Source organism: Raphanus sativus, chromosome 7 (assembly GCF_000801105.2).
Source record: "Raphanus sativus cultivar WK10039 chromosome 7, ASM80110v3, whole genome shotgun sequence".
Classification (NCBI taxonomy): Eukaryota; Viridiplantae; Streptophyta; class Magnoliopsida; order Brassicales; family Brassicaceae; genus Raphanus; species Raphanus sativus.
The window spans coordinates 21,550,926-21,575,566 of record NC_079517.1 but is presented as its reverse complement, the minus strand read 5'-3'; the positions used below and the strand labels follow the sequence as shown (position 1 = coordinate 21,575,566).

The 24,641-nt window shown below is 34.1% G+C and overlaps 1 protein-coding gene and 3 long non-coding RNA genes across 4 annotated transcripts; 1 reads left to right on the top strand and 3 right to left on the bottom strand.

Annotated features, from left to right (window-relative positions):
- Window positions 1–3,071: 3,071 nt before the first annotated feature.
- On the top strand, window positions 3,072–4,813 carry LOC108816209 (NDR1/HIN1-like protein 6). The gene is made up of 2 exons (XM_018588779.2): window positions 3,072–3,655; window positions 3,797–4,813. Exons 1-2 carry the CDS (start codon window positions 3,196–3,198, stop codon window positions 4,090–4,092), a joined length of 756 nt encoding a protein of 251 aa, XP_018444281.1. The 5' UTR covers window positions 3,072–3,195; the 3' UTR covers window positions 4,093–4,813.
- A 183-nt stretch (window positions 4,814–4,996) lies between these two features.
- LOC130497598 (uncharacterized) lies at window positions 4,997–5,743 on the bottom strand. Its single transcript, XR_008936604.1, has 2 exons — window positions 5,421–5,743; window positions 4,997–5,343 (listed from the first exon to the last, which is right to left on the bottom strand). It is a non-coding gene; the product is annotated as an uncharacterized LOC130497598 (long non-coding RNA).
- A 1,444-nt stretch (window positions 5,744–7,187) lies between these two features.
- Window positions 7,188–8,239, bottom strand: LOC130497623 (uncharacterized). Its single transcript, XR_008936623.1, has 4 exons — window positions 8,015–8,239; window positions 7,689–7,914; window positions 7,479–7,614; window positions 7,188–7,393 (listed from the first exon to the last, which is right to left on the bottom strand). It is a non-coding gene; the product is annotated as an uncharacterized LOC130497623 (long non-coding RNA).
- A 12,793-nt stretch (window positions 8,240–21,032) lies between these two features.
- On the bottom strand, window positions 21,033–23,144 carry LOC108814809 (uncharacterized). The gene is made up of 5 exons (XR_001943703.2): window positions 22,172–23,144; window positions 22,001–22,092; window positions 21,762–21,916; window positions 21,425–21,502; window positions 21,033–21,272 (listed from the first exon to the last, which is right to left on the bottom strand). It is a non-coding gene; the product is annotated as an uncharacterized LOC108814809 (long non-coding RNA).
- Between the last annotated feature and the right edge of the window lie 1,497 nt (window positions 23,145–24,641).

Genomic DNA, 24,641 nt, shown 5'->3' with positions numbered 1-24,641 from the left:
AAAACCAAGTTGAAAACTGATGGCTCAGTTGATAAGTACAAGGCCAGACTTGTGGTGCAAGGATTCAGACAAAAAGAAGGTCTAGATTTCTTTGACACTTATTCTCCGGTGACGAGAATAACTTCGATCAGACTTCTGATTGCAATTACAGCCTTAAGAGACTTGGAAATCCATCAGATGGATGTTAAAACTGCCTTTCTAAACGGAGATTTAGAAGAGGAGATATACATAAAACAACCTGAAGGTTTCGTGGTTCCGGGTCAAGAACATAAAGTCTGTAGGCTCGTGAAGTCGTTGTATGGGCTGAAGCAAGCTCCGAAACAATGGCATGCAAAATTTGACAGTGTGATGATGTCAAATGGTTTCAGCATCAATGAATGTGATAAATGCATTTATTTCAAATGTACTCCTAGTGGGTATATTCTGTTGTGCTTGTACGTAGATGACATGCTCATCATCGACAGCAACAAAGATATCATCCAACAGACCAAGAACATGCTCAATGGTCAGTTCGGCATGAAAGGCATGGTTCTTTCGGATGTTATTCTTGGCATTAAGATCACAAGAACTCCTGACGGATAACTTTATCTCAAGATCATTATGCTGATAAGATACTCGAGAGGTTTAAGACCTACTCCAGTGGAACCACAAAAAATCCAGTCGACACTATGTTGCACTTGACCAAGAACGAAGGCGAGGCAGTGTCACAAGTGGAGTATGCACGGGTAATTGGAAGTCTGATGTACTTAACCAACTGTACCAGACCCGATCTGGCGCAAGTGGTCAACGTGTTAAGTCGTTACACAAGTAATCCAGGTCACACACACTGGAAAGCCATAACAAGGGTGTTAAATTATATACGATACACCAAAAGTTATGGGATGCACTACGGTAAAGAACCAGCAGTCTTGTAAGGATACAGTGATGCAAACTGGATATCAGACTCCAAGAACTCGAAGTCCACAAGTGGATACGTCTTTACGCTTGGAGGTGCAAAAGAAGCAGAATGGCTTCGTAACTTCTTGGAATATATTCCAATGTGGGAGAAACCAGTCTCAGCTCTACGCATACACTGCGATAGTCAATCGGCTATAGCTCGGGCGCTGAATACTCTATATAATGGCAACGCGTCACATTAGACGACGACATAAGACCATTAGACACTTGTTCTCAACCGGTGTTATTTCTGTGAATTACATCAAGTCAACTGACAACCTTGCGGACCCGTTTACCAAAGGTTTACCAATAGATCAAGTATTAAAATCATCAAAGAGAATGGGTTTATTGCCTATGACTAAGAAGATGCTTGATGGAAACCCCACCGACGAGATTGGAGATCCCAAGATGTCGGTTCAAAGGGACAACTAAATCAAGTAAAATCTATTTAAAGCACTGAAATTACTCAGTTCCCACGATGACAAACAATGCTTCCTGTATATATTTAAGGTAAAGCAATGGCTTTTTAATGAGATAAGACCATAAACCTTCCTATATATGTATATAGAGTCTAACAGGATACTTTCTGTATATACGACAGGTTTTAGTGGCAATCACCTAGTGAGTGTGAAATGGGGCCGTTTCTAGGAGAATGAAGTTCAGGGTATACTCTCCAAGTTCACTCATGACTTACCAGGCAAGTTCACGGCCAAAATGAACACAACAGAGAACTTAACTCTACGAGAAAATGCAGCTGGGTTATATATGTTGTCTCGGTTTACACAAACTTCGGGTGGTTCAAGACATCATGTTCACCTCCTTAAAAGTAAATCCGACAGGTATTAACAATGAGTAGTTCAAGGCTGAAATACGCTACTACATCACATACAGCTACTTTTTTTGTTTATACTCTCGAAAAGTCCGTCTGTCTAGTCTAGGTTTAGGTTTAGTTGTCTAGTCTATCGAGTCTGTCAGTAATTTCTATTCATGTGGGAGATTGTTGGACTAATTAAGTCATAAGCCCAATGGGCTGTGTGGTTAATTGGATATGCGAATAAAAAATCTTTTGCAAGCCCAATAAGCTGAGTAAAAGATTGATTTTATGTGTGTTTATGGGGATTATTTGAATCATTTGCAAGCCTAATGGCTGAGTAAATTGAATTGTGGATATTTAAAATTAAAAAAAAAAAAAAAAAAAGTTTAGTGCCCAAGTTAGCCAACTTGATAACAAAGTTAAACCAACTTGGTAATCAAGTTAAGGCAAGTTGGCCACTAAGTTTAACCAACTTGATTTTCAGGTTTAGCTATCTTGATAACCAAGTTTTATTCACTATAAATACCCCATAACCTCTTCACAAAATCATCATCTCTTTCCACACAAATCTTCTCTCTCACTAGAAGCTTTCTCTCACTAAAAAAATACTTTTTAGATTTGCTCTTTTTAAAATAAGTGTTTTAGAAGTGTCTCGATATACTAGTTCGTAGATTCTATTTCGGGTGTTGCGAAACGGTCTCATCACGGTTGTATCCTGGGATTCAAAAATCGCATAAAAAAACGTCACATATTACGGGCGATTTATTGAGTTAAGGAAATAGATCAAATCTCGATTCCGTGAATTTGTCTATTTCCTTACGATTTTTTAAAATGTGGTAAATCTTTATATTATCGTATAGATATTTTGTTTCGTAATTTTCGATCAGGATTTTCGCGGTGCTATACTTACAACTCTGCTCTCTTTTTTTTGTCCCAATCTTATTTTATGATGACGATCCTAAAAATGGAAAAAAAAAGAAAAAATCTTAAGTGCCAAAAAGACACGTGTTTTCAATACCTTAGTAGACCCGTTGCTACCATGCACGAACTTTCATCCTAACGTCCGCGGAACCCAGAATTGACAGCGAGTTAATTATTCTTGGTTTAACACAAAACTATTCGACTAATATTCAACGGTTGACGATTATGGTCCAAAAGGGTACAATGAATTCAAAAAGGACACGTTTGGTCTGGAAATTAAATGTTTATTTATTCGGTCAAGCAGATGTTTTTTCCTACTTTTTGTTAATTTCTTACATACATACGTACATGCATACGTATTAAACAAAACACCAACTAGCTTATAAATACCATTAACCTAAAGAAAACGTGAAGAAGATCCTCTCTCCATTTAAGCTTTATTCTCTTCATTTGCCTCAAAAACCTAAAGAGTAATTGAATTTTAATTTCTAAACGTATAAACAAATCTTCAAGCACGTAAAAACATGTCCGATCACCAGAGAGTTCATCCGGTGAGCGACCCGGAAGCTCCACCTCCGGCACATCCAACGGCTCCTCTAGTCCCACGTGGCTCCTCAAGATCGGAATACGGTGACCCGACCAAAGAATTTGTGACGCAACCACCACTGTTGGATACTCCTCCGAGGAAGAAGAGAGGAAGCTGTTGCTGCAGGTGCGTGTGTTACACGCTCCTTGTTATTTTCCTTCTTATTATCATCGTTGGAGCGGCCGTTGGTATACTATACCTTGTCTTTAGACCTAAGTTACCGGATTACAATATCGACCGGTTACAGCTCACCCGATTTACGCTTAACCAAGATTCCAGTTTGTCCACTGCGTTTAACGTCACCATTACCGCCAAGAATCCCAACGAGAAAATTGGAATCTACTATGAAGACGGAAGCAAAATTAGCGTCTTGTACATGCAAACAAGACTTAGCAATGGTACGTCAAAATGTTTGTTAACTTTGATATTTTATCTGTTTCGTTTAAATTCATTTATAAGAAAACCAAAACATGATATTATATTGTGCATCTAAACATGCATGTGGTGGCACTAACCGGGGGTTTTTTTAATATTGACAGGGTCGTTGCCGAAATTCTACCAAGGACATGAGAATACGACTATAATATTCGTAGAAATGACTGGTTATACTCAGAATGCAACCAGTTTAATGGCGACGCTACGAGAGCAACAACAGTTAACCGGAAGTATACCGTTGCGGATTAGAGTTGTACAACCTGTTCGGATCAAACTCGGGAAATTAAAGCTGATGGAAGTAAAGTTCTTGGTGAGATGTGGTGTATCCGTTGATAGCTTGGCTGCTAACAATGTGATTAGGGTTAGAAGTAGCAACTGCAAATTCAGGTTTAGATTATAAATTCATTTTTTTCTAGTTCAAAATCATTTAATATTACTATTTTATTCATAATTTGCATTACAATACGGAAGGGTTGAGTTTCGTAGTACCTCCCCCAAACACGATCATCTCCTTTGCTTCTGTTTTTTTTATAGAGAATAAAAAATTTTGTTTCACATCTTGTCACCTTGTAAGTAATTAGTAAATAATATACACTTATTTTTGTTGTTGATAATTATTAATTAGGTTTTTATTTCATTAAAATTATAAAAATGATTTTTTTTTGGATAACCGTGGGGGTTCTCAGGCGGTAAGTCCAGACTAATCCCCACGAGACCTTCTATCCGGGCATGCATGGTTATAGGCGGGAAGGTGGCCAAGGCGACTCGAACCGAAGGCGGGCACTCCAGCTGGAGTTCTATTACCACTAGGCCAAGTTGTTCTTAATGCATTGAACACTCAAAAAATGGAATTTTCTTTTTCATTGACCGAAAAAAAAAGACTGATGAATATTGTTTAACTGTATACACCGATGTTTCGAGAAGCAGCATATGACTGTCAAAAAAACCTGTGGGAGGTGTCATTCTCACTAGAGGAAACATGGGTAGTAATAGCGGACGAAAAACGCTATGATTCATTTTCAATAGCGTTTCCTTGGACGCTCTGACATCGCCTGTTATAATAGGTCCGACCCTTTTAATAGCGGTTTTCGGTTGTGCTATTATTAAGTTTATAACAACAGTGCTTTTGTGTTCGCAATTGTTAATATTTATAATAACGTTTAACAAATGTTATTAGAACCTAATAATTTGATTTTTCTCAGTATCAAAGATAGCAAATCTTTCGTGTTATTAATTAGTTTTTTTAATTATCCAAAAAATAATTAATAATAATTAGTTAAAATTAAATTAAATAGGCCAATTAATATAATTAAAATAAAATTTTATTTAGTAATTTAATTCTGGTTTACAAATAAATTCTGGTTTACAAAACTTGGTTTAGAAATGTAAACCTAAAGCTTAACCTAAACAAAAAATTAACCCTACATCTAAACTTTTTGCTGTCAACTTCAGTTTCTTTGGTTTCTTCATCTTTAAGGCCGAGACCACCAGCCTAGAACACCACAGTAAAGCTTATTCAGCCTCCTCCCCTCCTCCACTGCGCTAAGCTACCATTGACGACGTCGAGACGACCACTGTTGACGCCGAGACCACCATAGTTGACGCCGATACCACCACCAGCAAGCTTCTTCAGCCTCTTCCGCCTTTTTAACTAAGAATAGAAAAACAAAACCGGAATCAGATGAAAAGAAAGAGAGAACAGATAAAAGAAAGGGGATGTGAGTTTACCTGTCGTGGTGGTGAGGAGGTCAAACGATCTTCTTTATGCCCTTACCTGCGAAAAAACTTCTATTTCTAGAAGGAACAGCAATCAGATTAGCTCAAGCAGCTTTAGCATCCAAGCTAACCATTAAATCTCTGAAACCCTAATCGAGACCCATTGATGCAGAATAGTGAGGACAAATCGAAACCCTAATCCAAAGTGAGACAGAAGGAAAGTGAGTCTCGAGACAAGACAAGATCTGTTTTTAACACTTCGAATCAGTAAAAACCCTTGGGACTGAGAGGAGAGGAGATCGAAACAGAGACATGGAGAGAGAGGGAGAGAGGGAGAGAGAGATTAATTTTTTCTTCTGAGATCTGTAGAAAAGAAAGAGACGCAGAAAGAGATCGAAAGAGACACAGAAAAGAAAGGAAAAGATAGAGCGTTAGATTACCTTTGTCCATTCTAATCCAACGGTAGAGATTGTGATCCGTGTAGATCTATCTTATTGGTCAATATCATTTTTTCTATTTTTTTCTTTTTAATTTGTTTGTTTTAAATTTTTAAGCTATCTTATTGGTCAATATCAATAACCATATCTTTAATTTATAGAAAAAAAATCTTTAATTTTAAATAATGGCTGTATGTATATAGTTAAATTTTTTATTTTTATTTTATGGTTTATAATTAAAATTTTAAGATTACAAGTTCAAAATGAAAGGATTGGTGTTTATGATATAGGGTTTGGTGTTCAAAGTATGTGGTTTATGGTATTATATTTATATTTTTGTATTTGAAAGTTATGACCTATATAGTTAGATATTTTTTGAAAATATATAGTTTAAGTTTAAAATGTTTTATATACTTTGGGAATATATATTAGAGATTTGAATTTAAGCTTTGGGGTTTAGGGTTTGAAAGGTTTGTGAAATATAATTCTGGTTAAGATCAATATTTGAAAATAAATTAATAAAGTTATTGTTTATATAAGGAATAGGTTTTATTTTAGTAATCATATTGATTGTAGTAATTAGATTTTTGACTTTATATGTAGGGTTTGAATTTGGGGTTTAGGGTTTGAAGGGTTTTTGAAATAGAATTTTGGTTAAGATAAATATTTGAAAATAAAATGTTATTGTTTATATAAGAAATAGGTTTAGTTTAGTAATTGTATTATTTGTAGTAATTATATTTTTGACTTTATATGTAGGGTTTGAGTTTGGGGTTTAGGGTATTAGTGTAGGATGTAGATTTAAAATTTAGTGTTTGAGGTTTTGATTTTAAATTTGAGATTATATTTTAAAATTATTCAATTTTGAGTTTAAGTTCAAGATTAAAATTATACTATGAAAATAGTAAAATATTTAGATTATGTTTAGAATCTTAAAACATGTTTAGGGTTTAGGGTTTTTGCTTTTTTAATTACAAAATACAAATAAGCAAAATTTTTTTTATAGATTTTTAAAATGATTATGTATTTAAGGTTAAGATTAAAGCATTATGAAAAACTGAACTTTTTAATTTATGTTTACAGTTTAAAAAGATGTTTAGGGTTTAGGATTTTTTTTAATTACAAAATACAAAAAACAAATTTTTAACATATCAAAATTTAATAGGTACTTTATAAATATAAACAATAATTTAATTTTTGAACATAACTTTTTTTCTTTTGATGAAATTTCAAAATTTTAAGCAATCATAAAACATATTATTATAAGTAAAAATTTTACTAACAAACATAAGTCTTGCCAAGTCTTAAAAAAACGAACTTTAAACTTTACTTTAGGCAGAGAAGAAAAAAATATGTCGGTTTAGGCAGAGAAGGAACAACAATCACTTAAGCTCTAGCAGCTTTACCAGCCAAAATACACACAATCACAACCACAATCTAGTCCACAACCTAGTTAAGTCACTCATATCAGCAGTTCCACGGCAAGCACCACCAGGAATACGAGCCAGAGCAATATGTAAAGCTACCACTTCATAGGTTGCGACTCCCCTGAAACATATTAACACTTTCTGTCTCAAGCTTGATGTAACCATACATATAGATCCATAACTGACAGAAGAAAGCTAAATCTTACAGTGGAAAAGATGCTTAGCCAGAGTTTTGTTAGGCATAAACTCAGGAACAAGAAGTCTCTCTTCACCTTCATAGCAACATCCAAGCAGACTTCCCATCCTATAGTTCCTTAACTGCCCAACAGCTTTAGCTTCATCCTACCGAAAAATAAAAGCAAAGATTCAAGAACCAGAATTGCATAAAGGTAAGAGCTTTAACCAAAGATGTATACCAGAAACTGACAAGAACCAGAATTGCATAGATCTTTGGTTATCAGGTTTCCCTTTGTACACAACAAGAATGGTCTTAGTGGAAGTAGCTAAACACCCAAACAGAGCAGCACAGAACCCAAACAAGTTAAAGCTAAGCTCTGTTACAGAGGTCAGAAGAATCCCTCCAACAATGGGGACAAGAGACGCCCAAATACACCAGTCAAAGCACTTCCTAAACACAAGCCACTGTAACACAACGGCTCAAAACACAACAAGAAACAATCAGAGATTCTCTTGAGATCCAAGAACATAAGACAAAGAGAAAGATCACATCTCAAACCCTAACCTGTAGTAGCTGGAGTGAAGGACTTAATCGTCTGTATGAAAGAAACAGGGATGTATCTATAAGGCTGACATTTCCCAACACAGATGTTGATACACCATGGTCTTTGGGACCTCATTAGGTTGGTATTGATCATAGAAAACCGTGGGCATCTGGTTTGGCCGAATCTGGTCTTGATGGATCAAGCTTCTATGACCTCCTTTGGGCACATCTCTCTTTGTCTCTTCGGACCCATGGCTTGAAAACCTTCTTGGGTACCTTTCTCTAATCTCTGGTGTTGGAAGTGAGGATACATACTTCCTGATCATGGCATCTTTAAGACCTTCCCATGTTTTGATAACCTCTCTTTGACTACTCCATCTTGCACCATCTACAGTTTTCCACCATTTGTATGCACTTCCGGTGAGTTGTTTGATGGCATGGCTAAGTCTTTCTTTCTTTGGCATGGTATGAAAACCAATCATCCATGGATCTCTCCCATGAGAGATAATCATCTGGCCAGATGCCTCCTGAAAAAGAATAAATCTTAACATCATTAACAGATTTAAAATTATGAGAGGAATGAGTTAAGTATTTATGAGTGCAAGAATTTTGATGTGGGGTGATCCATGAAGGATCTGGTGGCTTGGGCTCAACATAGCCAGCCTCTGGTGCATTTCCAAATCTTCTTTCTCCATGTGGTGGTCGCCGGCCTTGTGGCTTATTTCTTTTTCCCAACTGAGCAATCTTGTCATTGAGCTCTTGTATAACTTCTAATTGTTGGCTCAGTCTGGCCTCTAGGGTTAGGCCGTGTGCTTCCCCTACCATTGCTTCCTGAAAACACTTTAAAAGATCAAGTGAAATATGAGGAAGTTCTGGTTTAGCAAAATAACAATGCAGCAATGCAAACTAATTTAAACAAAACCGATAAATATGCCAATATGAACCGAAATGAAATCAACTATGCAAAAATTATTTTTCTTTTGGTTTTCTGGATGCAAAATCAAAATAAAACTAATATGGAATGCTAACAACACAATGAAAGACAACATGAAAATAGAAACTAGCACTGATTTTTTTTTGAAATTTTCTTTGATGCAAACAAGTAAACCAAATATGCAAATGATATAGACTAAACTCTTAAAATATTTTTCTTTTTCTTTTCTGATGTAAGCACGAAATGGATCAACTAATATGATCTGAAACAATAACTAGGATGATTTTTTTTTGGCTTTTGAATTTATGAATGCAAATGAAAAGGAATCAAATTCAAAACAGAAATTTTGATGGGATTTTCTTTTATGGAAACTAATGAATGCAAACACTTTCTTTTGGGATTTTCGATTTTTAAATGAATCAAACAAAACTTTTTCTTTTCTTTTTCGTGTCTTTAAAGTATGATGAACGGAAACAACAAAAATATGCAGAAACAAAACTTGAAACAAAACTTGAAACAAAAAGAAACAGTTTTTTTATGGATTTTCGGTTTATGAATGGAAAAATAAATGCAAGCAAGTATGAAAACTAGGGGGATGTTGTTGTCGCATTCAATTTAATATTTAATGTGAATTTATTTCTAATGGGGTTTTAGATGATTTCAATAAGCTGCAAAAAATTAGGTGATTTTTGTATAAAAACTCTAGAATATCACCTAAAACCGTGAGATTTGAGTTTTATTTTTTAACTAAACTCCACACAAACACTCTAAAATCGTCTGAAAACTTTAACATTCCACAACTTAAAATATTTTCAATAAAAGTGGATTCCAGAATACTTTACGAAATGTCAAGTTCAATAATAGTGGATTTTAAATGAGTTTTTAAAATTCATGTTTGAATAACAGTGGATTTGTCATTTTAATACAAATCACTTAAAACTCTCAGTTGAATACAGCCCCCTTCATGTATTTTATTTCCTATAATTTGGTTTGTGATTAATTGCAATGAATTTTATTTGCATTTTCCATTATTTTTGTAACATTCTCAAGTAATATGCAATTTAAAATGTCGAATTTTTAAGTTTAAAATGTTTGAATTTCAATTATTAATAATTTATTTTTGGTTGTTTTGAAAAAAAATAGATAAATATGACAAATTCCAGTTAAATAATGACGGATTTGAGATAAAAATTCGTACCAAACCAGAATCGAATTTTATCAAAAAATTGGATATTTATAAGTATAGAACCACCCCGAGACCTAGAGGAATTGACCTAAAACCAAAAAGAAAGTTTATAAATATCTTGATGGATACAAATATCTAAAACCCGACAAATTCGAATCCGGCGAGAATTGACCTGAATCCAAACCGAGTATCCAAACACCAGGCCTACAAAGTCATCACATAGTCAGACTTATGATCCAAGAAAGTCATTCCTCTTAAATATGGATTGATCATCTTGAAGTTTCCAGTGAGCAAAGAGTATGGATTGAGATGTTCCATTTTTTCATTCATTTTCTTCTCTCACAAAGCCAACACTAGTCTCAGACTACTCACTTCAAGGAAATTAGCTCATATTTCCATATTGATGAGCCTTCCCTTTTAACTTGCATTCTTTTTCGGTTTATTCTTTCAATCGATCTCATTAAATTTCAAGTTCAAAAGATGATTCTTATGACAGTTGCACTTGCAGCCAATTTCATCCCTCATAATCAAACAACTCTCAAAGTGTCCTACGCTGCGACTTCTGACTCGATACAACCCATTAATCCTCTGAAAATAAACGCAAAAAATCAAAGCCGCGTTCACTAAACACTATTGATTTAGTAGTTTCCAGCATTTCATCCCTCATAATCATCCAACTCTCAAAAATGTCCTACACTGCATTTCATGGCTCAATACAACCCACTAATCCTCCAAAATAAACACAATGAAAAAAAACAAAGGACATGCAACAACGTTCACTAAACACTCTTGATTTAGTAGTTTTCTGCTACGGGTCTCGAAGGAAAGAGGCGCATTAGAAAAGTGATCAGCGACCAGAGACACAGAACAGCTAGAAACTGCAAAGTCACAACCAGACCAACCAGCGCAACTCCTCGCTCTGTAATCTCTACAGTCGTTGACGCATCTTTCATCATAAACATCAGCCTCTGAACAAAAGTCACTGCTCTTGTCACCTGATACAGCCTATACACCTGCCATTGCATACAACCATAGTAACTCTTTAGAACAAGACAGTAGCTAAAAAAGATTTCGGCCCTTTTTTACTACAAACTAGTACTCTCGCGCTGTCTCAAAATTGCATCGTTTGAAAACAAATTGATTTCTTCCTACTGGTGGTGATGATAAGATTGTTGTTGTACATTGCAGTGAGTGTTATGATAAGCTGGTGGGGTTCCTTTTATACTGGTTCTGGGTGACGCTTACCGTAGATCATTTTCCTGCTGATGCAGCAGCGAGAGAAAACTGTTGGTACGGATACGCGTGTAGGACTCAGCACCACAACGAAGAACATGCTCGTAAACGTAACCATGTGTGTCGCCCTACCAGAGGGAACCATCCCTCTTAGTCCGCATTGCATCGTTTGACTTCTTGTTTTGTATGAACGTGTGCTCGTCAGTCACAGTTTTTTTATTATCTTTTGCTGGATATTGAATTACTTACACCACCTGTACATAATAAATATTGACTTATGGATGCTGAAGTATATTCTAATGTCTGGATGGGGATTATTGGTTGAGTTTTGGTGGATTTAAAAATGCAAGTAAAATCCTATAATATATTAATGTTTTATTGTCAAAATAATGAAATAGATATATTTAATGATTTAAAATACTAATTGAAATTTTATTAGAAACTTAGTGAACGTTTTTTAAAAGACTAAATATCACTAAAACTTGCGAAAACTAATCAAATTTACTTTTTAAAAAATTGTTAAAGTGTATAAGATTTGCAACCCACCCTTATATTTCCTAATCAACTAAAATATAGAAAAAACAAGTTTATCTAATTCTTTTTCGAGTAAAGACGGTTAATTAATAGGACTGAAATAGTACACTTAAATATAATTTAGATGCGCAAAATGATAACTTTAATTTTTAATTATAATAGGACTGAAATAGTACACTTAAATATAATTTAGATGCGCAAAAATGATAACTTTAATTTTTAATTATAATAGGATATCTTCGTTCTCACTCCATAATTTACTCCATATATAGAATAAATAGAGTGGAAAAAGAGTATTGAACAAAAATAAAAGCATTACTCCATTTATAAAGTAATTGTTTTATTTTTTTGTTTATTACCTTATTTCTCACTCCATTTACTCTATAAATAGAGTAGAATATGGAGTAGAGATGGAGATGCTCTCATGCCTTGTAAAGTGGATATATATCCATTCCAATATGATTTGCGATTTTATTCCTAAAATAGCATTAATTAGCGAAAATGGATGGATTCTCATTATTATCATCTCCGTTATAATAGAGTGCGTATTTTCAAGCATCAACACGCATCAGTGATAATTCTCATAATTAACCCAAGCAAACAACATAGTTGAGAAAAGCAAAGATGGGCCCTAAAATATTGGTTACTATTCTCATTATTGTCTCTCTCTTTGGTCTCAACCAGTGTAAGAACTGAATCTATATCTTCCTTAGCTGCTCTAAAACTCAATACTAATAAAAAAATGTTACACACGTTTTAGTGGACTTTGTGGATTCAGTCATTTCTGCCACATGATTTTATAGTTTGAGATAATCATTGCAGGTGTTGATCGCCAGCATCCGATCGGGATGGAAAGATGCTTCCACAAGTTTATGGGAGGCGGCACTCCATTTGAACTCGAGTTCTTGTGTTGTGTCAAAGATCCTTCCAATTGCTTCCCTGAATACGAAAATGAAAATTGTATCAAATGTCCACCTCTACGCAAAGGTGAAGCACCATCTCCTTCGCCTAGTGGAGCACCAGCTCCTCTATAAATGCTCATTTGATGGACCATGTTCTTTTGATGTCATTAGTTAATGATCCCTGTATTTTTGCAAATCATTTATTTATAGATATAAATAAATATTTTATTACTTCAAAAATATATTTTATGGTATTTAAAATAGTTTAAAATAGAATATTTCTATTTTGTGAAATTTCCTTTTTAATGAAATCATATTATATAAACATATATTTTCGTTTTTAAATTTGTTTTTAAACTTTATAAATTTTTCCTTTTTTATTATATATGTTATTTGAAAATTTTTTAAAGGAAACTAAATATAAATTTTAATAATAGTATTTAAATGTAAATATTTTAATTTATTAAGGATATCAGCGTAATCAACCATCATGAAAGTTAACGTGAGAGCGATACATAGGAAATTGACTTCTCAAATAATATTATAGAGATATATAATGTAATCTCTCATTCTAATAAGATCAATTGATTCCCTAATCTATATGGTATCAGAGTTCCGATATCTAACCTATTTTTTTTTTCTTTTAGCCACCGGCTCTTTCTTTCAAACACAGCGATCATGTCTTCTACACCAAAGTTCCCCAATGAAATTGTGTTGGTTCCAACTCAAACAACTTCTCTTCTTAACGTCAATATGACCAATGTCACTAAGCTTATTTCGTCCAACTTTCTTATGTGTAGTCGTCAAGTCCACGCCCTCTTTGATGGGTATGATCTGGTCGGATTTATCGATGGGTATGAGTCTAAGCATACTTCGTCCAACTTTCTCATGTGGAGTCGTCAAGTTCACCGATTCATCGACCAAACAGTCTCTTCTGACAACGTCAACAAACCAATGGTCAATCGATCTATCGAAATCTTCAGACACAACATCTGGTCTCAGATCAGCTATCAAGTCTTTGACTCTCTACAGGTTCCACGAGCTTCAATCCGCGACTTCCAACTTCAGCGAGGAAAACAAGATCAAAGGCTCGGCGTACCGCGCGACGATCAACGGAGACGACGTGGCGGTGAAGGTGATCAAAGGAGACGTCTCATACCCCCGATACATCAACAACGTCATCTCTTTTGAATTCTTGCTCCTTAAGTCCTGTTACAACACCTTTTGACAAAGACAAGTGCATCACACAAGAATTTTGAACCAATAAATCAGATTGAATAAAACTATCACTTTTTATAGATAAATCTGTTTTCTCTTTAAGTGATGTTTCTTTCAATGATTCCTTATTTGGAGCAAACCGACATTAATGTCCAACAGCTCTTTTCTCTTCAGATCAGGCACGACATCAGCACCTTACAAGCATCCAAGAAGGTCCCAAGAATGCTCTCTTATCTCCTCAAACCGTCCAGGTTCAAGCAAAGACACGTCTCTCTCTTGGAGCCAAAATCCCACAAAAGGCTCCAACGGCTAGTTTTTCAATTTATTGCTTTGTCTTTGATTTGTTTCCTTTCTTTTCTTCTTAGAACTTTAGCACCTTTGTATCTGAGCATTATATAAGCTCATAGACGTCCATTGTAAAAAGCACCCTCAATCATCAAGTTAATAAAAAGTTTATTCAGTTCTATCAAAGTTGTTCTTTGTATAAAATATCGGTCTTTAGGATTCAAAGAGAGATTCTTTGTTGTTCTATTGATTTTGTGAGTCTAGTTTATTTGTGCAAATCAAATAAGCTCAGTACACAGACTGAGAGAGTCAATCACTTCGTTTCCATCATCCCATAGATTGAGAGATTCAATCAAACCTTCATCCGCAAATCCACTTCAATCCATCATTTGATCAAGCTGAGAGTGATACACATCCAGCAGCTTGATTCCGCCATATCTATCCTTTATCTTTGTTTATTTACTCTGATTTATTCTTCATATCATTAGCATCTCATTCATCTTCCATTTGTTTCAGGTTATCAAGTCAGTTTCTAGACTTATCGACCAATAGATCACATCTTTGGTTGGTCCGGTTAGAACCTCAGAAACCAATTTGGAAGACCCCCATTCTGGGCTGTATCATTTGTTATCAGAGCCTAAGCTCCTGGCTCAGGTGACATCTATCATTTCATCTCATATTTGCTTGCATTTGTTTTGCATTTATAAATCGAAAAAGCCATAAAAACAGTTTCTGCATTTTTGTGTTTTTGTTGCATTAGAAAAAAAGAAATTATATAAAGAGAAGACAAGTTTATTTTTCGTGTAGATCATCTAGGATTCAAATTTTACTCATTAGCTTGTTTGCATTCATTCCATTAGCTCCACTTGCCATTTTTAGATTTTGTGCATTCATTTCATAAAAAAAAATATGCATTTTGCATTTATTTTGATTCTTGAATTAAAAGTTTAAAAAAACAAAAAGGGCATATCATTATATCATTTTGTTCATATCATATTTATTTCATCCTTTTGAAATTTGCATTCATAAAAAGAAAATAAAAAGGTGTTTGCATTCATTTAGCTAATTGTTTCCATTTTCAAAAAGTCAAAAAAAAAATATGCATTTAAGTTGTTTCCATTTCTTTTTGCATTGCAAATCAAAACTGAAAATTCAAAAAAAAATCATCCTAGTTATTGTTTCAGATCATATTAGTTGATCCATTTCGTGCTTGCATCAGAAAATAAAAAGAAAATATTTTTTTAAGCATAGTTTATATCATTTGCTCGTTGTGATTTAATTCTTTGCATATCAAAGAAATTCAAAAAAAAGTGTTAGTTTCTATTTCCATATTTTCTTTCATTGTGTTATTAGCATTCCATATTAGTTTTATTTCGAGTTTTCATCCAGAAAACCAAAAGAAAAATAATTTTTGCATAGTTGATTTCATTTCGGTTCACATTGGCATATTTATCGGTTTTGTTTAAATTAGTTTGCATTGCTACATTGTTATTTTGCTAAACCAGAACTTCCCCATATTTCACTTGATCTTTTAAAGTGTTTTCAGGAAGCAATGGTAGGAGAAGCACACGGCCTAACCCTAGAGGCCAGACTGAGCCAACAATTAATAGCTATACACTCAATGATAAGATTGCTCAGTTGGAAAAAGGAAATAAGCCACAAGGCCGACGACCACCACATAGAGAAAAAAGATTTGGAGATGCACCAGAGGCTGGCTATGTTGAGCCCAAGCCACCAGATCCTTCATGGATCACTCCACACCAAACTTCTTCCACTCATGAATACTTAACTCATTCTTATTATGATTTTAAATCTGCTGATGTTGTTAAGATTTATTCTTTTTCAGGAAGTGGTTGGCCAGATGATTATCTCTCATGGGAAAGAACTATGGATGATTGGTTTTCATACCATGGTGTGCCAAAGAAAGAAAGACTTAGCCATGCCATCAAACAACTCAACGGAAGTGCATACAAATGGTGGAAAAGTGTAGATGGTGCAAGATGGAAGAGTCAAAGAGAGGTTATCAAAACGTGGGAAGATCTTAAAGATGCCTTGATCAGGAAGTATGTATCCTCACTTCCAACACCAGATATTAGAGAAAGGTACCCAAGAAGGTTTTCAAGCCATGGGTATAAAGAGGCAAGGAGAGATGAGCCACAACAAGGTCATAGAAGCTTGAACCATCAAGACCAGATTCGGCTAAACAGGAGCCCCACGGTTTTCTATGATCAATACCAACCTAATGAGGTCCCAAAGACCATGGAGAAAAAGAAGTTTGTCAGCCAAGACATGTTGGCCAGACACAAAGAAAAATCAGACAAACCAATTTTTCAAGAAAAGGCCAAGGTAAGTCCTATACTTGATAAATTTGTTTATAAATCAACTCCCACTGGTATGAATCACTTGTCTTTGTCAAAGGATGTTAAGACAGATCCTGAGGCCCAGAGAGACACAATCTCCACATCCTTGTTGGACTCAAAAAATTTCCAAGATTTATGTCCAAGGAGTAAAGAGATTTCAAATCCAAAGAAAGAAGAGGCACCAAACCAAGGTAAGTCTTCTAACTCTAAGGATTTAAAAGAGCAGATATTTTATAAATGTCATAAAAGAGGACACTTTGCTGTAGTTTGTCCAAATAAGAAAGCATTGAAAGAAACATCACTTAAAGAGAAAACAGATTTATCTATAAAAAGTGATAGTTTTATTCAATCTGATTTATTGGTTCAAAATTCTTGTGTGATGCACTTGTCTTTGTCAAAAAGTGTTGTAACAGGACTTAAGGAGCAAGAATTCAAAAGATATGAGCCACTAGGCGTGACTCTTATGATGGACCATAAGATAGTTCAAGACACAATGCAGTCCATGATGCTTAATGAAGCAAAAACAGTATTAGAAGTATCACACCAAGGTAAGTGTCTAACACCACCTTTAGATACTAATACTGACGTGTGTGTTCTTGATATAGGGAGAACAGATAAAAACTATATGCTTACTGAAGTTCCAAGGCTGGAACCAGACAATGAGTTCAGTCATGAACCAACTCCCAAGCTGAAACCGACAATTGAACAATATGTTGTTCAAATTCCAAGTCCTAAGGTTTGTTTCACATTAAACCATAATTTTCTTATTAATTCCATGACAAGATTAATGCACTTGTCTTTTCCAAGAGAATGTGAAATATTTTTAGGAACCAAGGAGAAGTACACTGCCCAAAAGGAAGAGACTCAATCCATGATGTTACAAGATGCTGAATCCATGCCATTAAAAGTCAGCCAAAGAAAGGGAAGTGTTTCTAATTTTAAATTGCCCTTATTACTTGATAAAGAAGACATCATGCACTTGTATTTGCCAAAATGTTTTGATCCAGGAATAATAAAAATAGATGAGCATCAAAACCGAGATCAAAAGTTGCAAGAAAGGCAGCTAAGCAACACAAGTTGTCCAAAGAAGAAATTCATTCTTCAACTTGTGGAAGCTATCAAAGTAAGTCTGGAACTCTCACATTTTGTTTATAATTTTTCAAACACAGAAATAATGCACTTGCTTTTTGTCCAGAATGTTGAGATTATTTCAGGTTCCAAAGAAGAAATCTTCAAAGAAATCCCACCAGATGATCTTTTGTTGCTAGGAGAATCAGCTCCAAGGAAGACCAGAAACGTGGCCACAAAAATCTTGAAGGAAGATCCACTCCAGAAGAGATGCAATGGTCATAACCAGAGCAGAGGCGTGATCCTTTCACATATGTTCAAAGAAGAGCCACCAGATGCACCATGCATCACCAAACAAAAATTGTATCAAGGTAAGGTTCTAAACTCCCAAAAGAGAATGAATCTTGACTTGCTCTATTGTGGTGTATCAGGTTATCCAGTTTTGAGATCAAAACCTTTACAAGGTGGAGGGAATGATGCGACCATCAAACCACTAGCTGAACCGGAGGTCAACCCAACACCTTACCAAACCAGCCAAGGCGCTAACCAGGACATATGTGCACTAAAAATGCCATATCTTTCAAAACAGGAGGTTTCTCACCATAAAACAAATTTTCATGGATTCTACACTCAAGACGGAGCCAAGACCAATTGGAATTATCCCAAAATCTATCCGGATCAAGAAGATATCAATTTTACAAACCGGAGGTTCTCCAGCCCATTCATTTGCGAGTATCAGGTCTTAGAAGAAGTTTCAAGCTCATACATGAAGCGGCTTTCACCATATTCAATCATGAGCTTGAAGAGGGATTTATCAGCTTTCCAGAAAGCCCGAAATCAAAAGAATAGGTCAAGGAAATCAGAAGTTATGAGTAATTTCCCAGAACCGGCCAAACCGACGCTACCTATGGAAAGTTGCCAACCAATTTAATTTGGTTCGACCCAGAGCTATTTATGGAGACCAGGAGATCATGTTAGCCAATCAGGAGACATTCCAGGATTTCTTAGATGCACCAGAAGCCAGAGGATCAGGCGGATCCTTGAAGAAGTCATTAAACTCAACCGGAGCTATTTATGGGAAGATTGAATCTTTCGGTTTAATCACTTCCAAGCCAATCAATTCCGACCAGAAGACAACCAGACTACACCAAGGAGTCCAGGAGATAATATGCACGAGCAAAAGGAGTTATATGAGCTCATACCATGCACCAGCCAACATTGGATCAGGGGGATCCTCATTTACACTATCTTGCCTTATTTGGAGCAAACCGACATTAATGTCCAACATCTCTTTTCTCTTCAGATCAGGCACGACATCAGCACCTTACAAGCATCCAAGAAGGTCCCAAGAATGCTCTCTTATCCCCTCAAACCGTCCAGGTTCAAGCAAAGACACATCTCTCACTTGGAGCCAAAATCCCACAAAAAACTCCAACGGCTAGTTTTTCAATTTATTGCTTTGTCTTTGATTTGTTTCCTTTCTTTTCTTCTTAGAACTTTAGCACCTTTCTATCTGAGCATTATATAAGCTCATAGACGTCCATTGTAAAAAAGCACCCTCAATCATCAAGTTAATAAAAAGTTTATTCAGTTTTATCAAAGTTGTTCTTTGTATAAAATATCGGTTTTTAGGATTCAAAGAGAGATTCTTTGTTGTTCTATTGATTTCATGAGTCTAGTTTATTTGTGCAAATCAAATAAGCTCAGTATACAGATTGAGAGAGTCAATCACTTTGTTTCCATCATCCCACAGATCGAGAGATTCAATCAAACCTTCATCCGCAAATCCACTTCAATCCATCATTTGATCAAGCTGAGAGTGATACACATCCAGCAGCTTGATTCCGTCATATCTATCCTTTATTTTTGTTTATTTACTCTGATTTATTCTTCATATCATCCTAGGGTTCGTCAAGAAGGCAAGAATCTCAGTTTAGAACTGCTCTCATATATGTACTGCTAAATATCAAATTAACTTGGAAATACATGTAGTTGATTAACACTTATAAAATTTGTTTCTAAAAGGAACGCCTAATATGGGCTCCCAAATAGTTTGTTTTTTTTTTTAATTTAAATAAGTTACCAATAGCTTGATCACTTTATATGACTATTCAGTAGCACAAATCTCTTCAAACAAAAACTTTGTTTGTTGATATAGGACAGCATGGACTTGTGCATTAGAAGAACTAAAATCAGAAGTTTCAGTGAAAGAACCAAGTGCTCGTAGCTTGGTGGTAAAGGAGGTAGAGCTATACTGTCTGCCACCCGGGTTCGAGCCTTGGCCACAACGGATTTAACATCTTTTCCGTTGGGGCGCTGGACCTCTTTCGGGGAATAGTTAGGAATGTGGCTGCCCAGATACCAGAGTTATCAAAAAAAAAAAAAGTTTCAGCGAAAGAGGACGATCGACAGCAATGGCATGGAGCGGGCCTCCTTTTGCTGTCTATCACATATCTTTTATTTTTGTCACTAAACCTAAACGTGTGACACAACAGAGACATTTAATCATATGCACATCTAAACTTAAATTGTTCAAAGATATTTTTGTCATTTCATCACCTTTTTCTTAAAGACTAGAAATGTTGCCATGCCTTTATATCTATCTTATTAAAACAGAAACATTCTGTTGGACCTAACATTTATTTTATAAGTTTTTAAATTAAATACACATTTATATTTTATAGTTAAACCTACATTAAATCACTAATGTTACTTTCTTTATACTATTATCCATGTTTCCAAACAAATACTTATTTCTTTGTACTACTATCAATGTTTCCAAACAATATATTTTTTATACTACTATCAATGTTTTCAGACAATACAATAATTAATCTTAGTTATTTTATATCTATCATTTTCTCTTTAGAATTTTGTAGAAACATCATAATTTCATAAATTGCAAAATAATGAACTTTAAAATTTGGATTATAAGATTACAAATTATGAAACTATTACAATTTAAATCCAATTAGATTACATATCGGTCATCCATCAGTTCAATCGGTTAGTCTCGAGGTTTAGTGATTTTTTTTAATATGAATATTTTTAAAACCAAAATTGAATTGTCAGATCTCCGGATTAACAGGTATAATCACAATCGGGTTGAATTTAAAAACACTGATTTAAATGCAAAAATATTTTAAATACACACTCTTTAAAAATTACCAAATCACAATCGGGTTGAATTTAAAAACACTGATTTAAATACAAAAATATTTTAAATACACACTCTTTAAAAATTACCAAAATATTTGTTAAGTTATTAGTGAAATTTTTTATCGTAAAATATTCCGCGCTTCCAAAGCGCGGGTCAAAATCTATTGAAACATTGTTTTATATAGCTTCAAATGTAGTCATACAAATCATTGGGTTCTACAAACCAAATTTTTTTTTTTTTTTTTTTTTTTTTTTTTTACGTCATACAAATCATTAGGTAATCAAATCGAAAATGATACTCTTAGTATATACGTCAGCCCAAACTTTCCTGGAATCAGAGATACCTGACCTAGCCCATTCTTTTTGTTGTTGCTTCTGGCGAGGCGATATGATTCTTCAGCTGAAAACCCATAAAATCATGCTCATGTTCCATAAAACCGCTCATCGCATCTTAGGTTCACGATTAAATCGTCACATATAAAAGCACTAACCACGAAACATAACAATAAACATAAATGTAGAATGAGTGGTTCTAGTCAAATAATTACTTACCTGATAAGTATTCTTTAATAGATCATATGGAGTTTCAAATTGTTTGGGAAATAGATTGTCAGCAGAAAACAATCCACTCTGTATCCAAAGAAATTTCAGAAAATATTGGTGAAATTATAAGGATAGACTCAACAGGATAAAAAAAATCATGAAGTCAGGAAATCTAATATACTACGTATGTCCTAACTATCATCCTTAATTGACTGAATAATCCTCGATCCAGGATCTGACAGATACCAAACGATCATTAAGTACCTTTTTTACCTAGTGTTTCTGTAGGTTGGAATCTCAATGGGAACTACACAAGTGAAATAAAACCATATATGATTATACCTACCTGAACTCGTTGGTGCTCTTTCTTCTTCTCTTTTGAGATGAACAACATGTTTTTGATATTAATTTCCTAAGAGTACACACATAGAACTCCATTCCCCTTCACTCCTTCAGACCCATGATGTCTTTCATCTCTATAGCTTCTTTCACATTCATCGCCTAACAAAACATTACACGATGCATGCTCTTTTATAAACCAGCCAAGACAATAGTAAAAGAAGTTTTGTTATTAAAATGATATACCTCTAGGGATTCAACCACATCCTTTTTATTTCCCTTGATGTAACTCCCAGTTCATTTTTAAGAAGATTCAGAACTAAAAATTTTAGAAGCTTCTGAAAGAAAACAGAAACATTTTAAAAGAGATTTAGAAACAGAAAGGAAAATTTTGACTAAATAGATAAACACATTTACTTCTTAAGGCTCTGCATATTTTCTTCGACCAGCAACGCTATTATTCACCTGCCATAAAATGTATCCACAATCTACTCTAGAAAGCTTAAATAGATGCCAAACTAAAATGAAAATGAAAAACAAAATATAAGGTACGTTTCATATCTTTTTAAAATAAATAAAATATATACTGAATTCTACCCTAATAAGGTAAGCCTGGAGACTACAAACGCACAGATCAAAGCATAAAAGAGAAAAAGGTTAGAGGTACTCCTCCGTTAAACACCAAACACCGGTGAGCTCACAAATTCAATTTCCAAGACTTCTTGAGGCTAGGGTCTCCAAACAATCTCAAGAGCCATCACCGGTCATCGTTAGAGGAGCCAACCACGGAGCGCCCCGCCCCGCGGCCACAGTCGTCGGTTTCGGATCGAAGGTCCGACACCAAACCTAAATCGCCACAAGCTATGGTTGAGGCGGCGCCTCACGGGTCCGAGTAGCTACCGTTTCCTCCCTTCTAGAAGCAGTGGAAGAAGAAGAATCCATACCGGAGATGAAGAGCTTGAGGGGAACCGCTGTCCGTTCAAGATAATCACCCACACCGAAGAGCTCTACCGCCCCGATGGCTAGCTTGCGATTTCCTTTGGCCTCTGCGTCGTCATCTACCCGATTGGCAAGGAGAGAGAGGAGTGAAACCACCAAGTAGGAATACAGGAGTCGAGAAAGAAGAATTTGCTGAAGACATGAGTTACTGTGGATTGTGGCGAGGGTCTTGTGTGGCCTTAAATTCATAGGAGAGCTTTCATAGATACATGAAATGGCTGGATTCAGATTCGTATGAAAGGGTGGGATTTAATTTGGAATTGAAGGTGAAATTGTGAGTTGAGTAAGGTTTTCCCTTAAAGAATGAGTCAAGAAACTGTAACGTTGATCTATTCATGACTGATTTTTTATACGTTTGATGAAAGAAGGGATGTGAAGGGAGATGAAGGGTTTATTGAGAAGACCTATTAATGAAATCTAATCATATATGGCCCATCTCGTTTTTTCAAAGAAGAGGTAGGACCCACATATCTGTACAGGTGTCCTCCTCATGAATGACTCAAGTGTTCTATTATATTATAGACTAGGGTTAAACCCGCCCTACGGGCGGGAACACAAATATATAAATAATTTAAATATATTTAAAATGCATAATTCATTTTTAGATTAAAAATAATTAATTTTTAACATTTTTGTTACGTCAAATTTGTCGATTATTTTACAAATTAAATTACAAATAGAAAATATATTATGTTTTTAAAATTTTCCCTAATTTAGTTTCTAACAATGTGTCACTTTGATTATTTTTAACAAAGAAATATCTAAGTTTTGTATATTAGATTTTTGTTTTTTCTTGTTAAATCTCTTATAATAAATTTTCAATAAGTTAATATAAACATATATCTACATTTCAAGATAATTTTAACATTTTTTCTTTATATTTTTGTAGTTTTGTATTGCTTTTAATTTTACACACATGAATATTTGAATTTTTTAGAACTTAATTTGTTTTTCTAAATTGTTTTTTTTGTCAGTTAAAATTTTATGTTAAATCATTTGTGTTATATATCAAATTAATTATCTGATGAAGAATTTTGTCTTTAGCCTATTTTATTTTCATTTTATTTTGAGAGAAATAGTTTTCTGATATTTTAATATCTAAAAATATCAAATTAAGATATTGATTTAGTATATTTTTCAGTGATATTTGTAAATTCTATATGAACACATCAAATAAACAACAGTCTCAATTTTAAAATCATATGTACTTTCAATTCATATTTTATGTTTATTTGAAATTCTTTTATTTTTTAAGATTAATATTTTTAATTAATTTCCGGTTATCTTTCAAACATTTAGGTTATATAGTAAACAATATGTTGACATTAAATGATTTATGGATTTAACTTATATATAGTATATGCTATTTGTGGATATTTCAATAACATATAACATAAATTTTAAAAATTGCATTAACTTGTATATAATATATATTATTTGTTATTTTCAGTATCATATAACCTAAACTTTAAAATTACGTGTTTTGAATTACATATTTATAATCCTTCCAAGTTTTATGTAATAATTATCCTTATTGGTTATATTTATGTTAAAATTATATGTGAACATTCTCGATTATTTATACCATCAACTTATATATATATGATATATGATATTTGTGAACATTGTCAATTGCATATAACCTAAATTTTGAAACCACATATTTTAAATCTATATAGTTATAATTGTTTTAAAGTATTGTATTTTTTTAATTTTTATGTTAAATTTCAAAAATATTATAATTATTAAGTTGATTTATATAAGTTTTTTTGTTAACCTACCTTATCTGATTTTCATTTCTATTTTATTGTTTCAAAGTCTTTCAATATTTATTTAAAATTATATTTGTTAGTAATTTTTATGTTAATTTACAAAAATTAGTTTAACA

Excerpts from the sequence above, each read along its gene's own strand:
- LOC108816209 (XM_018588779.2), top strand. The coding sequence starts at position 3,196 with ATGTCCGATCACCAGAGAGTTCATCCGGTGAGCGACCCGGAAGCTCCA. Across the intron at positions 3,656-3,796 it reads GCAAACAAGACTTAGCAATG|GGTCGTTGCCGAAATTCTAC; the intron begins GTACGTCAAAAT and ends TAATATTGACAG.